This window comes from Ammospiza nelsoni, chromosome 8 (genome assembly GCF_027579445.1).
Source record: "Ammospiza nelsoni isolate bAmmNel1 chromosome 8, bAmmNel1.pri, whole genome shotgun sequence".
Taxonomy (NCBI): domain Eukaryota; kingdom Metazoa; phylum Chordata; class Aves; order Passeriformes; family Passerellidae; genus Ammospiza; species Ammospiza nelsoni.
Window position 1 is genome coordinate 9220846 of NC_080640.1, and position 26400 is coordinate 9247245.

The 26400-nt window shown below is 35.9% G+C and overlaps 1 protein-coding gene across 4 annotated transcripts in view; it reads right to left on the reverse strand.

The window, feature by feature from the left end:
- Positions 1 to 26400, reverse strand: part of VTI1A (vesicle transport through interaction with t-SNAREs 1A) — a 259682-nt gene that overhangs the window by 201324 nt on the left and 31958 nt on the right. For 2 of the 4 annotated variants that reach the window (XM_059477403.1, XM_059477405.1), the window contains exons 4-5: positions 8207 to 8284; positions 1858 to 1878 (exon numbers count right to left, since the gene is read on the reverse strand). In XM_059477403.1, the coding sequence (XP_059333386.1) occupies positions 1858 to 1878; positions 8207 to 8284 (99 nt within the window). The remainder of the gene's footprint in view (positions 1 to 1857; positions 1879 to 8206; positions 8285 to 26400) is intronic. The other 2 variants (XM_059477404.1, XM_059477406.1) reach the window with 1 other exon arrangement.

Consider the following 26400-nt stretch of genomic DNA (forward strand, 5'->3'; position numbering starts at 1 on the left):
GAGTGGGTACTTTCATGCAGAGAAAAGAATGGCAACAATTGGATTTTAAATTATTTTTCTCTCTACCAGTAAAACTTTGTTCCAGACTAAATAAAGGGATTTATTGCTTTATTTTCTGCTGTTTTCAGTGTATGCAGAGAGAGGGAAAAGTAACTTATGAAGCTAGCAAGGAAAAGCAAAAAAAAAAAAAAAAAGAAAATTACCAGAAGCACTGTCAATTTTTAGGTGGCTAACACAGGATTTATAAAATCCAAAAGGTGTAACTGAGTTCAATATAGCTCCCAAGTCACAGCCCTTTGCAATAACACCCTGAATATTCTTACTTGTCTTCATAGCTATTTCAAAAACAAAAGCAGATAAGCAGCAGCTTTGTTCTTTACATACAATAAAATTTTCAGAGTGAATTTAAAAATTAGGAATCTTTATAAAACTATAATCTTATGTTTGCAAACAAAAATTATCCTACTGCACTCTTTGAAAAAGCACAGGAGCAGACATGCAGGTGCTGTTAGAGGGATGAGAAAATGAACCGTGTTCTGAAAAACCTCAGAAATCAGGCTACACGAACCCTTGCAACAATACTGTCATCTGTTTAAATACTGGGACTATTGGGGAGGGGAGCTCAGCAGTGGTGGGAAGGCTTTCATGTGGTTACATGTTTATTTTATTTAATTTTTTTGTTAACTCTTTTGCTCTGCAGCTTTTACATATTAATATCAGCTCAATGAGAAGAGGGAGAAAATAAAGCATTTGGGGAACTAGTGAAGAATGTTTGTATCACAAATACCTACCTGTTTTTAAGAATTCTCTGTAATTGTCCTAATCTGGTTACTTTACAATTCTTTGTCATCACCATTTCTAAAACTCCCAAATCCTTTCCTGCAGAGTTCAGTATGTATTACTGATACATTACTGGGCACACATCTTCCACAAAGAAGATAACAGACAAATGAGTGATCTTAAAATACTTGTGCTTCTAAATATATTTATTCAAATACTTCACTGGTCCAAGCTTTCCGTATGAAATCCCTCAGAAATCTGACCTGTAAGTAAACTTGACTTTACTCAGCCCCTCTTTTCAGTGGTTACTAGGAAATAATAAAAAAATAGCAGTTCAAATACCTGCTTTGCTACAACAGCTAGCAAAAGCAGAGATTAATTTCAGAAAATATTTGAAAAACTGACCATTAAAACAGGCTTCTTTCTAAATATTTATGAGTCATTTTATAACTGGAAGGTATTCTGGAATACTGATCTCTAGTGTTACACCTACAGATCTACAGCACTCACAAATAAATAATAAATATTGATATGTGTGTAGGTCTCTCTACTTCTACTGTATTTTCAGTGGGTGTACAATATCCAGTATAATACATAAGCTATTTAAATACCTCACACCAAACTCAAAACACTGTGAAATACCGTGTAATTTTTAAAATGTTTCAGCAAAGGTTTACACTAAAGCAATGCTTTCACATTCAATACCAGTGTATAAATGTACTTTCCCTATCAAAGATTTTGTGATGCAAACATGATTATTACTGTACCTGATTTGATCATGGTATTCTTGAAGAGATCAAATAATAGAGTTTTTTTCCACCCTTCTTTTTCTAGTGCCTTTTAAAAAAATTCCACTATCAAAGAATGTTAATTTCTAAGGATTGATCTAGAGATTCCTATGTAAGTATACAATTATTAGGGAAGAAGAGGCACAACAGTGAATATTTTAAAGCAATGTAATCAATATTTTTGCTTTGTGTAGATTTCCCTGCAACAATGAACAAAAAGATCTACTTCAGATTTAGAAACTCAGCTTTAAAGGGAAAGCTAGACAACAAAAAGCAAGAAAGTACTCACCTCTTCACGTAATTTTATCAACTGCAACATGAACGCACAAAAAAGATAAAAAGGAAAGAAATGGCAGGAAAGAAAGATCAGTTGTGTGACAGGATACAGAATTAACATTGACAATTTATCTGTTTACATGTTTAGCATTTAAAAATCACAGACAAACACATTAAAAGAACCTAAACATAGACTACATGCAGAGTTTTTTGAACGAATAAAGATCACTTTCTCACACTGTCACATTAAACAAAGAGAATAGTGTGAAATTCTCTTTTAAACCACATCTAAGACACCATCATGAAATAAAGGGGAATGACTTCATAGAAGTCTATATTATAAAGAAAAAAACAAGTTTACTATTCCTCTCTTCGAAGATTGTACAGCTGAAGTGGTTTTGTATATACAAGTTTTCAGAATGTTTTCTGTATATTTTAGTTGTGACAACTGATTTCTTATTTTACTAGCAGATCTAACTTATTAATAGATGACTGCATCTTTATAGCATATATTTCAGTATTTCAATTTTTATATACCTGAGTTCTACTGCAACTATATTATTTAATTTTATTATTGAACTTCATACTGAGGGTTTCTGCCAGGTAAAAAAATGAAGCAGCTCAGTTAAATGTCTCAGAACTATGATTTATTGAATAGCATATTTAAAAATAGACAAAGGAATAGGGAACAACATGAAACACATTTCCCTCAGAAAAGACCCATTCCAGGTTCTTGATCCAGACCACTATACAGTGTGTGTGTGTATATATATAAATATATACACATAGGGGGTGTGTGTATGCTTATATAGTATAAAAATTTATATTTATTTATTTATGCTTGCAAATCAACACAATCTAACACAAATAATATTGCTCTGGCAGCTTTACTGTAAAACTAAATAAAACCCCAGCCTGATTATAAATCTATATACTTGCCTCTTAGAGAGACAGATAAATTATTTGTACTGGAACAAAATGTATAATTACTCACAACAAATATCTGCACAAGAATGGCCGTTTATAAAAAATTACAGTTCTCTCACCGATTCCAGTTCAAAATTACAACAGCAACACAATTATCTCAATTTATGCTGATACTTCACCTACAGTTTCATAACACTAATTTTCAACACATGTGTAAGCTGAGAATGTTTACTACTAACAAAGTCTCACCAGCATGAAGGAAACAAAAGAACCTCCATTATTCTCTATTGTCTCATATGGCTCGTCTAAAACTGAAGGTTTGCCTCACCCCATTACCAAAAGGGACAAGAGCTCTAATGAGATGTAATTAGGGGGTCTCCTACACCACCCCAAGCTGAACTGGGCCAGCTCTTCTGCACCCAGCTAAAGGAACTTTGCCACAATTTGGTATAAAGGAAACCCACACTGCTGGGCAAACCAGCGCTTAAATTCAAGTGCTTGGCCTATCATAAATTGGTCTCTTTCTCCAGCTCTTCCCCCCCTTTTTCCCCCAAAAAGGCAAACATTAAGGCTCTTTAGAAAGAGACGATCTGGGAGTTGATCACATAGCTATCTTTTCTTTCTGAGGCCACCATTCTTCAGTTGACTATGATACTTAAAGGGCCAAAGTTTAAAACGACTCTGCCGCAATAGAGCCCGTCCGGGCATGCCACCCTGCTATAATCAATGAGAGTTTTAAAATGCTGCACATTTGCTTTTTCAATAGGTCCCAAACAAAAATGTTCTATCTTGTTTGTGCTGCATGGCTGAATTTAAGCTCTGCATGGGATTTGCAGCTAAGCTAAGTAACGGGAGAGGGTTGGGGTTTTTTTAACATTGGCTGGAAGATATTCATTCAAATTAACAAAAGATGTATTTTTCCCCCATTTAACAATGCTCTTGATGAAAATGTGTTACCTTTACATTTCTATTTTGAAACATTATTTTTATTATGCTCACACCTGAACTGTAAACAGCGTTAAGCCGTGCACAGCCACCATTTTAGGTTATGATAATCAGCATATTTTTGAAACAAAGATATTTTTTTTCTTTTTTTTCTTTTCTTTTTTTTGCAATACAGAATTCGATACAAGAGGTAATCTGTTCCTTTGTAGGCTAAAAAAAAAAAAAATCTGGTTTACGCTGGTTTGAACCAGTGGAATCTCTTGTGGCTAAGCCTTCTGCTGTGACTAAAATCAAAACTGCACCACAGAGAGCGAGGGAGCGAGATGGGATGTGTGTGTGTGTGTGTGTGTGTACGCACGCGTGTGGCCGCAAGGCTCCTCACGTGACCCAAAACTACCGAATTTTTTTTAAAAAGCTGATAACGCCGCCGCCGTCTCTGTCCGCATATAGATAACGAATAAATGCTGAACTCTATTAAACGCCCTTTACACATTATCGTGGGTCGAACACACAATTTTCTGAACTTATGATGACAGTCTATTTATTTTGCTATAAACCCTCGGCATGTAACGAACAGATTTGTGTCTGGTAATGATCTGCTCTGCCAGGGCTATATGAAATGATACCGACCTTCTTTAGATCTTGGCGAATTAAATTGACCAACTTCACCCCCTGGTCTGTAGCTGAAGTTTGACACACTTTATGCACAGCAAGCCCAAATCTAATATTATCACAACTTTGTAGTCAGAAATTAAGTAGACACAAAATGTTTGTTCACCATGAATCATGTATAGAATGTGTGGGTATACGGATATGCAGTTTAACCCAATGTGAATTTATTTAAACTTACTAATGAACATGGCTGCAAAAGAGAAAGGAACACTGTTACACCTCAACAAAGTTGGTAATACTGAACTTCACATCATTTCTGTCGAGAGAAATTTTTGATTTAACCCAACACATACTTCCTCAAAAACATGACTTGCTACATGAACCAGTTCTATTATTATTAAAGTGAAGCTACTACAACTTTTGGTAGTGTATCACTGCACTGAAAAACTCAAAACTTTCAAGAGATTTGCTAAATGTTGGTGGCCAGGACAAGAAACAAGGCTTGATACCAACCAGCCTCTTTAAGACCACTCTTGGAAAATAAACAATAACCCAATGCACACAGCAGCTTTTGGGATTGGGTTCGTAAGGTGGGACTTTTTTTTGATGCAAGAAGGGACATTTCTTGATTTTCATCCTCTGAGTGCTTCATCTGAGTGCCTACATTCACATGATTCAAATTAAGAAAAAAATTAACATATATTAAGCAATTACTTTACTGAACTCTAGGATCACTAAGAGCACTATATCACTACCTGTCTCATGAAAACAAGCTGCACTTAATTAAAAAGAAATTTTCAATAGCAAAATTATATAATTCTTACAACTTCTCACAGGAAATGCCTATATATGCTCTATCTGGCAAAATCAGTTAAATTTTGGTATAGCCATTAGAAGGGAACTGTATTCCAAGTTATTCTGAGTGTCATCTAGACATGATGGCTGCTGCTTTTGAGAGACATGTTGGGAAAATGAAGACAAAAGAAGAATCACCATTACCTATTCTTCAATATGTTCTTTGTGCTTTAATCTTTTTTCCTGAGAGAACTGGAAACTTATACCTGCCATCCTATTCATTACAGCTTATAACTTGGCTATGGTTTACTATAATTTTACCTTTGAAACTCAACTGAAAAAAGAGAAGCTGAATGAGGAAAAGATCCAGATAATTTAGTTTTCCAATAGTGATCTGTTTTATTTGTGGCTTTTTAATATGGTCATACTATTCAGCAAGCATTCAGTTCCTTTTGTCTTCTCTCTCCACCAAAAACATCATGCAAATGTTTATCACATGATAAAGACCAAAAACTCATACCTCACAACCTTGACTACCCAGTTATTCAATATTCCTATTGTCAGATTTTACCAATTTTTGTGGTTTGTTACAGGAGCAATTCTGAGCTGGCAAGTTTTTTCAACACCTCCTCTGCCAGAAAAGGAATCCTTTCTCTCCTGTTTCACAGATGGTGACTGAAATGGGGAAAACAAACCCACCATTTTTCAGTTAAACTAATTTAATCTAATCCAAACTGATTGAGAAGTAAAAATCCTACAATATTAGGGCCAGGATCAGTCCACATACCTATATTTATTTCCATGAGACAAAACAAAAGCAAGCATTTGAAACATCTTCAAATATTTAACATGACTTTAAGTTATATCTGGGCATCCTTTCATCATTTACTCCAAGTTTTCTACTGATATAATAATGTACAGGAGTGAAAGCATATTAAACCTGGGGTTACTGAGTTAAACACAACAATATCTCATGCTCAGTGTCTGGTAAGGACCCAAACCTACACTTGATTTTGAAAGCTATACGCTCTAATAAGCTCAATACCAGCTGAAGTTTTTGCACTAACTGCTTGCACCTGCATCTACATGTACATAAGTACAGGTATAAATAAAGATATTTAATAAGAAAAAGAGAATATGATATTTATTACAGAAACAGCATAATAAATAATAGATTTTTAAAATCCTGGCATTTACATATTTAAAAGAAATTAGGTGACTCCTTTATGGTGCTATTTCATTATATTTTTCAATAAAGGAATGAAGAATTTTAAAAGGTACGGAGGTAATAATTTCAAGTTGGGCTATAAAAAAGGATTTTGATTACCTAAAAAACTATACAAGAGTCCTTCAGCAGACAAATTTTTCATCCCTTTAAATAGTGGACATTTGGAAGAAAAAGCCCAAAGTTGGCAAATGGTTGAAGTTATCATTTAGCTCCTAGAGATGAGAACATGTCTCTTTCACCAAGTTTGGAAAAAAGATCATCAGTCACAGCAAGTGCTCACATGAACCAGTTATTTAAACATTCTTTAAAAAGTGAAAATAAAATATTTTATCTTATCCCTACACATAAGATATTCTGTTATAAGTAAAGCTTCTTATCACAATTGCCCTTTTATGTCTGAATTCACACTTTTTTTTTTCTTGAAATGTAAAAGTAGCAGCACCTTAAGAGAAATAAAATGAGAGCCTTAACAGTTTCACAGGACTTCATTTACAATCATGACATACAGACTGTGAAATTCTTCTCCCAGAAATAATCTTCTCCATAAATTCAGTATTTAAGTATAAAATTCCCTCTTTATTTTACTCAAATTTTGGAATCTCCCCTTTCTATCATATATAAATATGAAGATTAATGTCCTTTAAATTTAAGTCTTCACATAGATATCAGAGCTGCTATACTCCAGTCTTATGTCTTCAGATAATGTATCCCATGCCTAATTTCATTCATGTATGAATTAAAGTCTATTACAGAGTTTAAAACTTACTGAGCATATCTAAAATACTCTATAAGACTGGGGTTATGGGGTCTGTGTTTTGAAAGTTCTTGTACAAGGTAAGTCTCCAAGTCTTTATTTTTTCTGTCCTTAGTGGAGCTGAGCCTATACTGAGCGTAGAAGATACAAAAAAATTTCAGAACACTCTGAGCCATTTCCTTATTTAATAACACATTTATCAAGTAAACATTTAAATTATTTTTTCTTTCATAAGCAAAATAGTTTGGATTATATTTGGCCAGAAGAGAAAATATGACGGGTAGGAAAACTTTCAGCTAACTTCTAACTCCAAAAATACAACACTTTGATAATATAAATTTTAGAAAGAAAAGAAATATTCTCCTTTCAGACAGTGTCAAACAAGTTTCATCCCAGAAAGAAATATTAACAGGTGGGTCAAAGTCTCCTGAATAAAGCATTGCCATCACAGTCTATCAGGATCTTACTGTAGTATGCAGAACAGCAATACGGGTACAAGATTTTTAAAAAGCCCCAGGATTATCAAGCTTTCATTCATTAAAGGAGGTGGATAGCACTCTGCATCCTAGTACAACATGCATTATGAAAGCACATTCTTATTAGTACAACTTGTGTTTTTGGTACAAGGAGAGAAAATCTGGTTAAAGAGGGAATCACACAAGGAAACTGAGTGGGATACTGCCTAATTCTGAGAGCGCACTTTCATTTGTTTTGCCTGCCAGTGTTGATTTAATTATACTGCATTATTATCAAAGCTGCATTATGTACTTTTTTATTCCTTTTACATGTGTTTGAGGTGAAGACCTTGGCTTTGTCGGCAAACAGCGTGTTTCAAGTTATTTCTTAAGTACTAAATAATAAAGAAAAGAGAAGAAAAGATTTTTTTTGAGATAGCAGACAGTGATCACAAGTTAAAGGGTTAAATGTAAGATCTCCAAGAAACATTTTGAAGTTGATTAAGACCCCAGCTTTGCATTAAACAGTATCACTTCCACATGAGTTGTTGCTAATGCTGTTAAGGAGCAGCTTGAGAAGCCCAGTGTGCCAGTGACCTCCTTCACCCTCCAGCCACCCACTAGGGCTTCTTGATTAGCATCCTACCTGGTTCTCTGAGGAATTCCCGTCATCCCCCAGGAGTTCATTCCGCACCTCATCACTGTAGGCGATTCGTGACCTTTTCTGTAAAACAAAAAGAAAAAAGGGTTAGGAAGTAAAGCTCCAGAGCCACTGGCATCAAGGCTGATCATCTTAAACCTCGAGAGCCCCCTAATGGAAACCTATTTGATTAAAAAAAAAAAAAAAATCTGCAAGTGAAAGTTATTACAAAGTTCTTCAACTGCTGTACCTTAACAAATCTGCATGGCAAAACTATAGGATTTCTAAGACAGTCACTCCCTCAACATTGCAGCAACAAAAGCAGCTTCTGTGAAGCTTGAGATATGTAACATGTGAGGCAATATATACTAACAGCAGAAGCATTGAAAAAATGGGAGTGCAGGAACCAAACACATTTTTCTGAAGAACACTTGCTAGCAGGTCAAAGAACACAATGGAACAGCGATGGCAGCAATGCCACAAGACAGGAAAGAAGACTGAGCTTTTACCATATTAAAAAAAAAAAAAACAAAGCAAAAACTGAACCTGAACAACACACATGTGATGTATCTGATTCAATTTAAAGATGCAGAAAATTAAGAAGCATTTTCTATGCTGCTAAGGCTGCTGGGAAAGGATCAGAAATAAAAGGGCAAAAGAAAGAAGAGAAAATAACACCACAAGGAAACACTGATTTTCAGCAGTTCATGGAAACACCACAAAACTGACACAGTCATCCATGGGATCATTATGACAGACAGGATATTAAGTAAATTGATAGCTTATGAGCACCTGATTTGCTCTTGAACTGATAATTATGTTGATTCTAAACTAGATCAAGCGCTAAGCACTGGAAAGCAAATGTGTGATGGTTAGCAAGGTAGCACAGGATTCCACAGAGCAATAGGGAAGGCCACAATGAGAACACCAGCTCAGCTTTCAATTTCTGTTAGCCAAATAACAGGCTATTACTCAATATTCCCACACTTACCATTAAAGGAGGGATTGAATTTTGAACACATTGTCCAATTTATTTTCTTTTTCAGAGTAGTTATGGTAATTTTTACACCTCTTCAGAGGAAGAAACCCAAGAGTAACAACAACTAAGCTGTAGGGCCTTCTTTCATCAATGGGGGCTTCCCTCACACCCTGCCATGACAGTGACTACCGGTAGGAAATCAGAAAAAATGAATCCCTCTTCAAAGCTTCCCTGCTTGGGCCACCATGCCAAAACTGGTGCTCGGGACTGAGGCACAGGAAAAGAACACTAGAAATTATACTGAGCACAGGGAAATTCATCACCTTAGTAACAAGGTGGTTTGAAATGGGTCACTCTTCGTGCAAGGGACCTAGCAGCGAAGCAGGCCTTGTATGGGTCACCCCAGAGCAAAACATTTTAGTTCTTTATGCTGGGTAGCTCCCCTTTATTGCCAACATGATCACTACAATGTTTACACATTTGTGATTCTCTTGCCATCAGATCCTAAAGCTACAGATATAAGTAATAAGGACAAAGCCCTGGACCACAGACACACGGCAAGAGGAGAATTGTGCCAAATATTTTGGAGATCTCAGCTGTCACAGTTTCATACTAACCAAGCTAAAGTAGTCTACAGCATTAAAGGAAATGAGAACCTTTAAACAGGCTGTGGTATCAGAGCTGCCTGTTTAAATTATTCATTTCATCACTATGGGGGACTAAAACACTCCACAGTATGCAAGAATATCATATGGAGATAGGTTTTGTTTTTCTCTTTTCTCACCAAAAAGCCAACAAATTGGCATAGATTGCTCAATTACATTATTTTCCTATTTTCATTTTATACACATCAAACAAGGAAGGAAATTACAAATATATAACAATAAATATCCAATCATCTCTTCTGATTAAGATTCAATCTTAGGACTTCATTTGAGGTCTAGCAGTTCAACTGTACAGTTTCTCCCAATTTCACAAAATGACTCAGCCCCATTGATCCTGCTAGTGTTGAACATATTTATCATTATTAGACTGAGATGAGGAGCATGATGCTTCATGAGCTCATTCTCTAGTGAACAAGCTTCCTAATAATATGTAGGGACTGAAATGGTCCTTGATTACACATCATTTATTTGAAAGATATAACTGGATGATATTATCATTCTTAAGAGCCTGCATGGGAGAAAGGAAAAAGAATATACTTCACGGGAAAGAAATAAATGTTAATAGCAATACAATTTTTAGAGGCCTTTTATAATCCTTTATTATCATCACCAGTGAACTTAATAAATATATTTGTATCATTGTTCTTTGATTGTAATAATCTGTCAGGATCTGAAAATCAGAAATTTTATTAAAAGAAATAATGCTTTGGCTACAATTAGGTAGAACTCTTTGCCATAATCAATAAATAATTTGATACTACTTTTGATCACAGTTTCACTACCAAATGAATCAATAATATAAAAGGAAAGGCCTTTGAACTAAAGTGTTCATTTATTCTTTCAGGATTTGTCCAAAATATCAATATCTTGAAACACTATTCTTATTTTTATTAAAGTATTATTGGTTAACATTTTTAAATGTGGCTATCAAGATTAGTTCAGCTTGTCTGAACTCAATAATTAAGTTTTTTTAATATTATTTTTTTATTTCATAACCTTCAGCTGTTTATAAATATATATACTTTAGCCAAATGCAAGAATGATAGTTTGAGCTGGAAATGTCACACACTCTGCTACATTTTGAAGGAACCCAATTCATAATGCATTTTATAAATAGTTAATGACTTCTATACATAAGCTAACCAGGCAAATCAAGAAATTGTCAACATTTTTAGTCTTAGTTGTCAGTTACCACTGTCTACTGGTACCTTATATGTATGTTTCTAGAAAAGACAGAAGCTTTACAGAGTTTGTAATCCAAGGCATTTCTGGGCAGCTCAATATAGGTTTAAGAGGTTCTGTGTGCAGTTTTTTGTCTGCAAAGCTCTGTCACATATAGAAGTTTTCCTTGTATTTTATATTTTCTTGTATATACCTAGACAAAAAGTCTAAGCACACAAATGGTTTTGCTCAGTGGATGTGTTTGCAGTTGAGCATAGCATGTGCCCAAACACAGAGACACAAAAGGGTTAAGCTACTTTCTACAAGAACTTCAGCACTCAGAAAGTTTCAGGGGCTGTTTTAAATGTACTACAGTACCCAGACCTTCTGACAAGGAAGAATTTCTGATTCCAGGCAGATCTCTCTTGGTTTATGAACAGGATTTTTGCATACTGATTGGGTGATTTCCTTAAAGCCCTGTTCAAACAGATACACTTGCTCAGTTCTGTCTGGCAATTTGGCTTTAAACAATCTGTCTACTTGACCCAAGCCTTAACATTTCCCAATAGAACTGAATGTGTTCATAGGCAAGCCCAGCTAAATTAGAATTGAAATGAATTAACTCAGCTTAAACTAATTAAGATCTGTGATCTGCAGCACCACCCCCCTGTATGATTCTACATGTGAAGCAGGGTACACGTAACCAGACTGTAAGAATTCTGCTGTACCACTAATCTGAGCATACCAATGAAGTTCTTCTATTACTAAAGCATATGAGAAGTTAATTTCCATGGCCTACACATGGCAAAGCAATTGCTTAAATTGCCTCACCTGGGAATTTAATACAATGTTATCATCAGACCAGCCACACTGTAAATAGATTTATAATGCTTTCCATGTGCTAGGCTAGGTTGCATATGAATTAAGTAATGATCTGGTATTACAATACAATCAGCTAGTTCCCACACCTGGCAGACAGGATATTTTGCTAAATTACTACCTATACAGATACATCACAACATAAAAACAGAGAAGGTAATGGGAAGAGAAACAATCTACATGGTGTATGACCGAATTTTACACGGTAACCAAATAAGATGTAGATAGAAAGAGGTATCCCAAATAATCTATTTCCAACATCTGCACAACAGAACACATGCTTATTCATTTCTATTCAATTTTGGCCTAATTTTCCGCATTCTATACTTTAATTACCATCCACATTCTGAAATGTTCCCATTAGTGAAGGCCAGAACTAGCCAGTGCCCCCTCACTCCAATGCACTTCCAGCAATCAGCCAAATAATTGATGTAAAGTATTGCACATTTTCATACATGAACTAAAGAATAGCTCTCCCCCTCCTAAATGCTAAGCAGCCCCCAAACAGATGAGCAAATGTAGGTGCATTTCAGACAAAAGACCCAGCAGATCCTTTTATCCCAACCTTTCAGTTTTTCAGGCTCAATGTTTTAAGAACAGATTAAACAGATTTTTCTGGTGGAATATGTCTAAACAACAAAAAGGCTTATTTATCCACAACCATCTGTTTTCATACAAAATCTATTAGAATTTCCAAGTATATATAAATGTTTATAAAAATCTCCAGGCACCTGTTTCGAAGTTTGGCCCTGCTCTAAATGTAAATAAATACTTGAGATTAACATAACCAGAAATAATTTGTGGGAATAGATCAGACTTAATTTGGGTTCTTGACAGTAGTCACTTCTGCCATTTGCTAAAAGCAAGGTGAAAAAAGTGACCTGATCCCCAAATGGACAGCTAAATACTGCAGAATATACTCTTTCATCTCTGCCTTTTGGAATAGGTATTTAAGTATTTTTTGCTGAGCACAAATGGAAAAGATACAGTTGAACAACTTTAGAGGAAAAGTGGCCCTATTTAATAATCCTAAAGTTTATACTGAAACAGAAACCCAAACTGATTTCTTAGCAAGCAAGAAACATTGGAATTTCTTTTCTATTTGAAAAATTGTGTTCAAACTTCAGTTTTCAAAACTCATACTTAATTTTAATTTTCAAAACTATATTTCTCTTTAAGGTCATCAAGGAACAACAAACTAGACACTTCAGACTGCAATTCCAAAGGGGTTTCCTGTTCCTAAATGCTGAGTTTTTAGCAATTGGGTGCATGAAGCAGAAAAATGGTGCTAATACAGAACCTGATGCAATGCAGGACTTCCAAGCATTTCTTTAAGAAAACTGAGAAAAAAACCCCGAATGAATACATTCCTGTCCAAAAGTAAATAAAAACTATTCCACAAATCCACTGAAACTTCTGATTGAAAGAATCAATTTACCAGTACATGTCAGCTGGCAAAAGTCAATGTCTCAGCCACCCCCAGCGCTGCCTCCCTCCCTGCACACGCAGAGAAGAGGCTGCAGGCAACTCTGAAAGAGAAACAACTCAAACCCCGTGTTCTGCCACTCTGCCAAATGTCAGCAGCTTCCTGCAACGGCACTGAGAAATCAGACTCCAAGTGCTAATGTGAAATTAATGCAGAGATAATATCATCCATCTTAAATAGATGTCACAGGTCCATAAATCTTCTTTTCAATAATCCTCATCAAACACACTTTTAGTTTCATTACGGGGTGAGGGCAGGGAGGAAGGTCAAGCAAACCCCCATGAGGACACATTTTGTTATGTTGATGGTGAAAAATGCAGCTTCTGCCCACAAAACTACTTCCACCTCAAACTCATGACCAGTGGATCATGTACATCACCAACAAGGCAGATATTGCACCTGTTGTGGGTAGGGAAGGAAACAGGTGACCTGAGTGAGAACTGAAATTCACTGTTTTTGTGAATTTATGGAGTAACAGAGGATGGTTCCTATCATGAAAAAGACAGTTCTATTTAGAAGACCAGCTTTTATTTACCTGAACTCAAACTTGTAAACTTAACAACCCAGAAATTGAAAGATTTTTTAAAATTCAAAAGGTTGGAACTTACTGACCTCTGCCTCATTCATGATCCTTTTTAGAGAATGATCAAATATTCACTATGATCACTATGGAAATATTTGGAAACATCTAAAGAAACCTAATATAATGCAATAAAACAGTTATAAATCCAAGCATAGAAAATTTCAGGTGAGTACTGCTTGGCTTGAATAGTACTCTACAAACATAAAATAACTCCCCTTAGCCTGGCATGTAAATCAATTTTATTTTTCTTTTTATCATAATCACTCATCTTTGCTTGTTTGAATTACCACACACTAATTCCAAACCTTGGTCCCTCCATATACAGTATTTTATTCTTTCATCAGAATTTAGTTTCTCCAAGGTGCCTGCAGTTCTAGGCTGTTCTGCACAGCAGTTTGCCAGCCTTTTTACTCATGTGCCATAATCTCAAAATGTGCCAGGCATCAGCTGCTGCAGGAAGGAAGACTGGTATATGTGCAAATTTAACTGTAACATCTCTGTAGGCCAACAGCGATGCATGACCTCTGCACTGCTGACTTGCACTTATTCCACTGTCCACTGTTACCCACAGCTCACAGCCTGCTCCTGTAATGTGCTTTTCAGTACTCTAATTTCAGTATTTCATCCAACCCCCTTCTATGGATTCCTTCAAATGACCATTATTAAACTATCTTCTTTCATTACAAAGCCCATCTTTTCACACCTACTTAGCTGGCTGAGTTAACCAACTTCTCTATTCAGTCACTGGAAATTCCTTTAAATTGTGCATGAGATCACATAAATTCATTCCTTCTCAGATCCACCTTCCTGAAAAGCCTGTTGCTTCCTTGTAGCCACCCTGTGTGTGCTCAAAGACCAGTCTGATAATTTAGATTGTTGAATTAAAAGTTGGTTGTTTTGCTTTTTGCTTTGATACTTATAGCACACATATATTGGCTAATTTGCTGACAAAGGATTTGCAACTTGCAGACCCTTTTTACTATGGCCATTTCTATCATCAGAGCTGGAATAAAAGGCAAGAGCAAGGCTGGAAAGAGGGGAACACCCTCTCTTCCCAACTCAGAAAACAGTTTCATAATAAAGATATCTCAGGTGAAAGACCACGCCTGATGCAGGTTCAAAGCAATCTACATACAGACAATTAATTTGGGTGTAGGAGGACTAAGTGGGATAAATTCTGCTATTTAGAGCATAGGTTCACAATTGGTCTTGAAGTGAAAAAGGACATATCCAGACTGTGGCCTCAAAAAAACCCCATCTGTATGCAAAGAATAGGAACAGCCAAAAATTAAGTGTTCTTGCTAGAGAAATTAATCCTTAATTCATGTTCAGGCTAACCTGCAGAAACATTTAAGGATATCTAGATGATCACTTAATTCATTTACTGTGTCAAGTCCAAGAAGACTCTCACCCCTAAAACAGATCTTCAAAGTCATGTGAGGCACTGAAAGTCAGTCAATACTATCATACAGCTGCTGTTTTTCTACAGAAGTCTCTGAGATCTGAATACTTTCCATTTAAAGACCAGCTGAACTAGGCTACAAAAATAAGCTTATTTTGAGAATGGTTTATCTACAGCAGGTTCTTGAAATGTAATATACACATGTAAGAATTACAAGTTTCTCTGCAAAACTACCTTTTAGGGAAAATTGTTAAAGATAATGGTGGAACAGAGAACTCCTAGTTCCTTTTAAAAGCACGCTATAAAGCTTATGTTTCTTTTATGAAATTTTTATTGGTTATCTCAACTCATCTCCTTGCTGTAATGACCTAAGCCATATATTTTAGTGGTTCCTTTTATGAGTTTGGTTTTGTGCCTTTTTTAATAAAGTCTATTTTACCACCCAGCTTCCTTTATCCAACTAATGCTATTTAGAGGACAAGGAGCAACTACACATCACGATCATGTACTTCAGACTGTTTGGTGGTCCAAAGACTTTATGCTGTGTGTAATTAACATAAATGTTTTCCAAACCTTGGAGATGGAAGATAAACTCCAGTGTGTTGGACCAACAGGTAGATGAACTGAGAAAATAAAAATATGGAGCCATTTTCCTCCAAGGGAGGAAGTTTAATAAGAATGCCAACTTTTAAAGAGTGCTCCCAGAGACACTAAAGCAGGGAGGAAAAAAATCTTAAGGAGGCTCAAGATTTTCTAACTAATTAGTTCACACTAATTAGCTCATGGTGAAGGATGATAAACATCTCAGATAAACCAAAACATTAAATGTTCATTAAAATACCTTTGTTTCAGCCAGTATCTCCATCTGGAGCCCAGGTTCCCATTGCTAACAGTAACAAGACACCTGCTGGTACATTCCACCAGCTCCTTCCTTTCCCAGAAAAAAAAGCATCCAAGTTTCACTTCCTTCCTCTTAATTGCCTTTATCAGTCTGTACCTAACTGTAAATGAAAACCTGTATATGGGCTGAACCAGTTGCCATTTTTGAACACTATCATCATCTTTTTCAGCTCTCCCACTCCCAGGATTTCTAACACTGGGCAAAGCCCAGGAAAGATGGTATTTTTTCGGCTTCCCAATTAAAAGTACAATTTTGCTACAGAGCTCAGTTCTCTTAATAAATTATACATTTTGTCCACTGTGAACTCCAAGTGTAAAAGCCAAAATTAAACCATAAAGACAGATCTCATTTTGGACATCCAGAATGAGGACAGGGAGAATGTTCCTAAGGCAGCTGAATTGTCCCACCTCCATTTGTGCTACTCTGATAGGATCTATTTTAAATCAAAGAAACTTAAGCAAACCTTTCCAAAAATACTTTCTAGTCCATAAAAATCTATTTTTAGACACTGGCCTTTTTTTACTGAACACACACACTCTCTCTCAGCAGCATCTTTTCAGTCATATATCAATATATGTGTAATTTCTGAAAATAATACACAGAATAAGAAAATTTCAGTTGACCCCTAAGAATATTAATCACAATGTGAAGAATCCTATTCCATAAGAGTAGCATATGATCATTTCTGACCCCACCATTAAATAATAATAAAATAATGCTTGATGCAAAGAACAATTAAATAGACACATTGTGTAATTATGGTGGCTTGCATACAAATACACCCACAAGGTATTCATTCTGTGTACTTCACTGCAAACACTGAACTATAAGCAAATTAGCTCAAATTATTGATTAATGAAAAGGGAAATTAAAAATACTTTGTATATAACATGGTCCTATCAAAACTAATTTTTGGATCTTGCTCTTCATGCTTCCTGAATTTATTATTTTTGCACTGACATGATTTAGCTGAGATTCCTTTCCTTCCTTCTATAACATATGCACTTGCAGACAGACATGCTGCCTTGCTTGAAAAAGATAAAAAAATTGTCTGAGTTTAGTAATTTTATAGTTAAGTGGCCACAATTTGGCTTTGAAGTTTGCAGCAGATTGATGGGGGAGTAAATCTGTACTTTCACTGCTCCCCACCAGGCACTACTGGGACAGCACCAGTTGTTTCATGCTGTGTTAAATCAATAGCTAATATGGTAAAATACTAACCTGATGTTCAGACATGGCATTTTCTAGTTTTATCACAAGCTGATGATGAGCAGTTCTTGCTTTGCACTACCTGAGATAAAAGTCAGTAACTAATCCACTACCTCTAATTTATTGAAAATCCACTACCTCTAATTTATCAACCCAAAGTCCTTCTCCTTTTTATACTGCCTCTCCATTTTTCAGTCTCCTCATTCAGTGAAAATACTTGTTAAAATATTCATTCAAGTGGATGAAAAAATATTATAATACACATAGCTATATGAAAAATAAGCATACCAACCCATTCCCTACTTCATTTATTTCTTTAGAGCTCAAGTCTTAAGCCTAATAATACAGTGTAAGGGAAAGGCAGGATACTGATAGAAAATATTGATATTTACAGATATTTGGTATTTAAAGTGTCTCTCTAATAGACAACCTTCATCTAACTTGTTGTTTTTTCCTGTTACCTGTGGCATAGTCAGGAGTTCTGCCTCCAAGTGGACCAGCGTCCCACACAAAGAATAATGAGCAACACCAACACTGGCAGTAGCTCATTTCACACTAAACACCGATGTCCAAACTCTAAAAATTCACTGAGTATTTCTGTTTTGTCCTTGTTACTATGTTGTCACCAACAATGCTTACACATTTCTATTGATCTTGTTTATAGCTGCCTAGATTTTCACTGTCAAGACAATGTAGTGAGAACCTTAAGGAAAGCCTCACTTGATGTATGACTGCATAAAGGCTGTTATCACAGTCAAAGCTTCAATTAGTCCAGAACTTGTACTGCCTCCTATAGTGGCCATTAATGGATAATAAGGAGAAATCTTAAGAAACAGAGCAAGGGTGGAATTATTTTCATTTCAGTAAACACCGCTTGTTTCTGTTGATCAGCAGTTCAGCGAGTTTGAGATATATCTAAGAGCTTCACACTTAATAATAAACCTTGGTGGTTACTGCTTAAATAATACTTCTTTTATTTAAATAGCAATTGAAGAGTGGCATTCATGCACAAAAAGAAAGATGTTCAGATCTCAGTATTAGGACAAAGATGAAATTCAAAAGTTATCCTACTTTTTACTTGAAAAACCTTGAGTGAAATTCCAAACAGAGAAGCTAACAATTAAAATATCAAAAGCAATTAATTTGTACCACAGAGTGTTGTAACATCTCTTCCATGAAGCACATTTTGGTAATAAGAATTTAATCCTGAGGATCTCATCTTTACATGATGAATTCCAGAATAAGACAAAGATTACCTAATGAATTACTTCCCAATTTCAGCTCATACAAGTTAGCTGCTCTCCCAATCTCCTAACAAGCTATGGCAAATATTCAAATTATTCATATTAGAAAAATAGAACTATACTCTACAGTCATATTATATTTCTGCTCAGTTCCTTTCAAGTGCAAGAAAGGCCCAGTACCATTTGACCAAACATCTGTCCCTCCACCCCAGCAGCTGTTCTTGCATGGCACAGTGTAGAAACTTCTGGTGTAACAAAGCTGTTAGCATCAAACACAGATGATCTGATACAAAGCCAAACAAAGTTTGATAGCATATGGCAAACATAATAGTTGCAACACCAACTCATGAACCTGACATGCAAAACCAACGTGGAAAGAATATAAGGAATTAAAGGAAGAAAAAATTGTGTAGCACATATCCGAGTTTGATTCCCGAGTATTCAAGGACAGACAAATTTATGCAATAATCTCAGCTTAAAATTTCATTACCACTGTCCACTGCTACTATGAGCAGTTCTATGATTCTACAGGACAATGACAACCTTTATCACAGGACCACGACAGATTTCAAAGATTTCTAAAGTAGTGGCCTCACATAAAAAGTTTAGAACATTGTTGGGTGACAGCTTATACATTTTTCCCTTAAAACAAGATGTATATACCTGATAATTCAGGATCCTGCAGTAAATCACAAGACTGATATTGAGCATTAACTCCAAAACATAAGTGATTCCACAGTTAAGCAGGAAAATAGGAAGCATAGTTGCACACAGCTGACTAAAGGTATATTTTCATTTAAGGATGAAAAGCAATTATTGCACCTTAAAAAGTATTCTATCAGAAAGTGTTTGCTAGGCCATTGGGATTCCTAGTTTGTATTTCACTTTTTGGATCTAAACACCTCCTCAAAAAGAGGATATTTCAGTTATTTATTACATCCTGAAAGAATCATTGCAGGGGAGCAGTAGGAGCAAGTATGTGTTTTCCTAAACATTATTTCCATAGATGGCCACTAAAACTGACAAATTTGTTTGTGTCACTCTGGGAAAAACAGTCGAGACCTCATGGCTGGATTTCCTCCTCCAGTGTATTATGGATCTACTTTGACTAAACAGTTAAAATACAGAAATCACCACAAAGCCACAAACCAGATCCATAGAATAATTTATTTAACACTATCTGCTAAAGGGGAGAAGCACTCTAAGACTTTCCCAATCACTCTAATTTCTTATAGGGGCATCCCTGGTGTCAGTGTCCTGCTTTTCTCAGGGGCTGGAGAGTCCCCATGGTTATTAGAAGAAACTCCCTGTCCACTATCTCAAACAGAAAGGTGCACATACATATTTCTCCTTTGTCTGTTTGATTTACAGACCTGAGGAATATGGATTACCTCTGTTATCTGCACAAACAAGCTCTACTAGAATCTTGGCATTCAGTCAATTTTTATCTTGGGGACCCCAAATTGTACTGTTAGGCAACACAGAGCACCTATCTCGACTGAATTGTCACACAAATAGATTTTTGTCAGATGTTCAATTTGTATTGGGGAGCATGCCAGCAAAAACAAAAGTCAGCAATTTAAAACAACAAACCAGCCCCTGTGCTGACAGGAACAAATTACTATATTCCAAATGAATAAGAATTACTGTAGATCACAGATCCTCAGTATGAGCACTACACAAAGGGTGGAAAAATGTTCCTCAAATTAATTCTTTCTGGTAACTCCGTGCTCTGAAACAAAAAGAGGCTGAGTACAAATAAAATACAGAGCAAAATAATACAAATAAGTTTATAAAAGCACATAAAGAGGTACAATCAAAGAGGAATTAATTATTTAACAACTGGTAGTGCAAAGACAGGAGATGAGCAAAGACTCATTAGAGTTCAAAACTAAACTTTTGCAGTTGGTCAAACAGTGCAGCAGTGTGCTGTTCTTCTAACAACTGCCAGATCTGCTTTCGAGGCAGTGACCTTACAGAGCTCAGTGCCCTGCGAGGTGATGCATGCATCTTTCGGGCAAAGATAGAAGTAGCTGCAAAAACACAATACATTTTGTTAGCCCACCCTAGGAGCAAAACTTATTTCTGTTCTTCCACAAACCACACAGAAGGTCTAGCACTATCTTTTCAAAGAAATCTTCTGATCACTCTGTAATTATTCCTTTTCGAGTGACCCCATTCCATAACACACCATTTATGAAAAGACCTTGAAAACACTTTCTCTCTGAAACTTGGTACTACACTACACAGACCTTAGCATTTGAACTGGGAATTATTTTTCTTTTATGGATTATAGCACTTAAAGAAGCCTTCATTTACAAGCTAATTGGAATGAAATTTGTCTAAATTTTTTTCTGTTTCTTTTTCTGCTGTTTGCAACATTTTTGGGGGTTTGTTGTGGGTTTTTAACTCTGTGGAAAAACTCAGCATGTTCACTCATAGTCTATCTCCTACCCTGACAAATAAAATGATTTCCAGTCTTGTCTTTTTTGACTGTAATTTCTTACCTTAGAAATTACAATGCCAAAACAGCAAAGTGAAATAATAATGTAACGTTGAGCACTGGTAGGCATAAAATTATATAAAAATCCCACCACCCTAATGAAAAAAAACATATCACCAATAACTACACTGAGAAAAAGCACGTACAAAATCAAGTAAAAGTAAAGAAATATTTATCATCTTGAAAGTCATCTCCTGGAAAAATTTATAAAAAATGCCTGCATAATGCACTTTTAGCAAACAAATAATATTAGAAAAATAAAGCTGCAAGCAGAAAAATATTTTAATTTCATTTCTGTTGGATCATTCCATTATCTGCACAGTGTATACAATGATTTTGAAACTAGAGGGAAACCACCTCTTCCCATCATTTCAAGACATTCCAGAGAAACTTTACACAGAACCAGCACAAAAAAGTGAGCAGTGGAACAATAAATGGATATAATCCAGCCTCTAGCTTAATAATTCATTTGCATATAATGGTATAAATGTAAGGCATCAGTCAAATAATTAATACTAACTAAAATGGTGACAGCCTAGTTTTGTAGAAAATACAGAGCAGCCACTCTCCAGTTTACTTTTACCAACAGAGAGATGATAAACAGGTTTCATTGAACTTTGACCAGCTACAGATACTCAGCATCTCAGCCTTGGCCCTAAGACAACAGAATCAAGATGGGTTTTGTTGAATGCTGCCATGATTAACCTAAAACCTTGATGGCTGTATTTCCTATCTTACAGGAGTAAGTGCAAATGCAGGATGTTCCACTCCTGGCCTTTGCTCTGTCAATCCTACACATGTGTTGAGAGATCAGTGGCAGCACACAGTGATGCCAGCCCTAGTCCTTGCTTGTATTTCAGTCAACTCTTGGTATGACCACATTAGAGAACAAGTCTAGAAAGGGAACTATATATTTACAGATCAAAATGAGATAACATACATAATACAGACACTATACCTGCACAGGGAAGTACATGTCATTCTAGTCCTGCTTAGTAAACAGAAGATGAAAGAAAGCAAAACTAATGTAATTTTGAATGATGATTTCATTATTTCCCATGACATTAAATAAAGCATTTGGCAGTTCAGAAATTTTTTCACATTGTTACAAAATCGATTTACAATTATGATGGTGATGGGGATTATTTGCTATTCAATCTATACCTGTCTGATTCACAATCAATACATGAACTTAAAAAACCCTAACATGTCTTTAAAGTAAAAGCTGTGTGTCGTGGAAGACTATATAAACTGTATTGATGGAAGCTATACAATGTACAGAAGCACACAGCTACCTGCTTCCTGTGGTCATTGTCTTTTTCTCATACACTGGGAAAAATACCATTCTGCTAAGATCTGAAGTTTTAATACTTTCTTTGTGGGGTTATGACTCTTTTATGTGGAATTCAGAAGCTGAAGCATAAGTACACAAGATCTACCTGCATCTTTTGACTTGAATTTTGTAAAATTGGCATGGGACGAAACCCTTTGGTGAACAAATATACGAGGGAGATGGGAAGAGGTTGATCAATTGATTACTTTTTAAACAGAAAATGTAAGAAAGCTCCTTCCCTGGCAAGATAGAACTTAATAATACAAACCCTTTCAAATCTCAGCAGCTAAAGTTCTTTCTAATGAGACTTGATTTGGGGAAAATATCAAACTTTTCTCACTGCACAGGGACAGCATTCCTATCATATTTTCCTATTGAATGAGCAGGAAATATATGAACACCAGCTATGTGGCTGCATCAATACACTCTTTGACGCAGCAATTCATAGAGGAACGTGGCTGAAAGTCTAAAGATCAAGCACTTCAGTTTTAAAGTTTTAAAATTTAATTATTAGGAGCATAACAAAGTAAAATAAAACACTGCCTTATTTTAAAAGAAGTACAACTGTGTTGTTGCATAAACCTGATAGCATCAATGTGGGCATATCCTTCACTAGCAAAGCCAAGGCAAAGGTCAGATACTGAGTTCTTTGTGCAGAGGGGACATCTTTCTGACTCTGGCCACCAGGCCTGAGGGAGTTATTTGAGACCTACTGAATTACCAGTAGCACAGTAATATTAGACAACACTGTTTCTCATTAACAGAAGTGCTAAGGGGGAAATACTGGGCTTGCTCTGCAGTTACATAGCTGTACTAAAAAAATTAGCAGTCTGAGTGAACTGCATTGTCACACTCAGTAGACCACAAAATACTGCTTCACACAAAAAACCCTGCACTACCAACAGAGCACTCTATAAAAATTGTATCTAAGTAAAAAACAGTAATGGTTCACATGAATTCTTAAATTGTGTGTAATATTTAATGACAAATATGAGACTTTATACAAGGATTGAGAAGTGTGTAAGTATTTCAAACTCAGGTTTTGTGTTCAAACTTCCACGAAGTGGTTAAAGAAAATTTTCAAGATACCTCTTTCAACACAATCTCCTCATTTCCAGATAGGTTTCTAGGTGGTTGTTGCTTATATTGTAAGTGCTACATTTTAAAAATAAATGTGAAGTGGTAAGGGTCTAATTCCCAGCTGGATAAGTTATACAGAAACAGTAACTCAGAAATATACAGCTTAACATTTGCACTATCTTTAAGTGGGCATATAAATCCAAAGTGTACAAAGTTTAAAATATTTCCATTTCCAGAGCTTTTCTTGAGAATGCTCCTATGAATGAGGCAGACATAGAAACAGATGGAAGTTGTTTGTATTCCCAAATAATAGTTGTGGTATTTTCCCCACTTAAGTTATACTATTTCCAGAACTAGGATCACACCAGAACAAAGGAAGTCTTACTATTTTCTGTATAGGCTGAAGCTAAATATATTGATCTATCACTCCAAGTAAACCAACACATGCCTGCTATATTGTCAAACTTTAGTTGGAATAACAGGCACTACTTACCTCAGCAACACTTTCACTGTTCTGGGGGCAGGAAGCTCAGACACACTGTTATACCTCACCTGGACACAACACTGCAGAAGTGACTGCATCCCCTTCTGTGTCACGTGTGGTCAGGAAAAAATAAAATTTATAAAGCTGACTTAGCCATGCTAATTCAGACCAAAGGTCTAACATGCAGTACCCAGAAAGTGCTAATATTAGAAACCCAGTAAGGGGTCAAAGTGCATGACCCCTGTCTGGTACCCCCTCTTTCCTCACCCACCTGGTGCTGGATGACACATCAGGCACTTCCCAACTCTGATGCCCTCTCCTCTCTTGCATTTTAATCTCTAATTCAATAAATTAATTTGATACCACCTGACACATATTATGAGCAGCGGTGAAAAACTTCTTGACACTGCACCTTCTCTATATGGCACTCCATTTACACAATCATCTCTCTATACAGCCCTTCCCTCTTAAACCTAGCTGAAAAATTTCTTTCCATTACCCAGTTCGTTGTACTAAGCTGCTCCAGAGATTGTTCTGCTACTCATTTTTGGGGAACAGGGAATTATACTCACACAAAGAGTCAAAGGTATTTAGGTAGAGAGATCATTTGGCTCAATCTCTATTCCTTTCATAGTAATTCCTTCAGTGCAATTTTCTTTTCTGAACACTATTAGTTTGGACTTTTTAACTGTATTTTCCCCAAACAGTAACACTTGCCTGTCATTGGGAATGTCAATTCAGAACTGTTTTCCTGATAGGTGCATTCCTTTCTACTTATCAACAATAAGCTTCACCTCTGAGTTTAATGCTTAACCACTCAGAACACTACTCCTAAAATAATTAATTTAGCTCTTCTTTTTATTGTCCTGCATATTTTAGTACCACCAGTAGCTTTGTCAATTCTTTCCTTTTTTATATTAAGACCATCTAAAAATGTGCTGAACAACACAAATAGGAAGTTGTGGGACAGCAATGATGAGCTTCCTCCACTGTGAAAATTGACCATTTCTTCTTACCCTTTTGTTACTTATTTTATGAAAGTGTCTTCCCTAATGGCCCACACAGTAACTCAATTTTGTGAAAAAAAGCTCTGCTGAATGGAAATCTGTGAAATCTTCTCCACATAAAATAAACTTGTTAATTTTGCTTAATTAAAGAGTGGTTCAAAGTTGCACACATCAAGTAAAATGCAATAGATTGAATTAATTAAATGAATGGTATGAAGTGCAGCTGTCTCTTCTAGACACTGACTAGTATCTATTTCCATGAATATTTCCTTAGAAATTCCTTTTCAGCCTCCAAACAGATTTGAGCCACACAGCCTCAAGATCTACTGTATGAATGCATACAGTTTTTAATTTATTTGTCTTAAAGAGAACCTTTGCTGACACCTAGCAGATAAATGATTAATTGCACTTCTTACCATCTTTGTGGAGCCCCTACTGCTGATACTTTAGAGCCCAAAATAAAAAGCTTATCCAGATAGAAAATAGGTGGTACTCATATTCTTAAAACCCCCACACTCACAAAGTAAACAGAAGTGTCAGTTACAAGCATAACAAAGCATTTCCTAAAATTACATCTCTGGATACAGATATTCTCATTTGAATAATTTCTAACATCTGCTCAACTCTTAGCAGAAAATAGCCTTAAGACACAAAAATAAAATCCACGCAATGCAGAAACATTATATAACTTCAGAACCCTGATAACTTACTAGACAGGATGCTTTGCCACCAATACTACTAGAGAAGGACCTCCTTCTACCCACAGAATAAAGTCATTCAATTACATAGCATGAAACAAATTAAAGAAAGCGAAGGAATCTTCATATATCCAATGTTATTCCATTTTATTTAATGCACTATCATTTTCCAGGGTCTGTGCACCCCCAATCCTCCAACAGCTTTATAGGGAGCCTGGGGACAGGTCCAAAGCAGAAGGCTGCTCATGGCAGGACCACCCATTCTTCTACCTCCATACCCAGCCCTGATATTTTTTGCCACCACTGGTTTTAAGTTCAGTTCTTACATTTTGACACTGGAGCAATGACAAAGTATTAATGAAAAAAAAAACCACTTCCACATTTGCATCCTGCTTCATCATTCCCTGAGTTTAGGGCAAAACACAACTGACTCACCCTCCGCAAAAGTTCTACTCTGATTTTTTAGTTCCCTTATCCTGACCCACAACTTGATATATAATTACATATAAATTATATACAAATAACTAATTCCTGTTCTGATGATGTAGTTCTAGGCTGAAACACCACTTTTCACTCAGGAATCTCT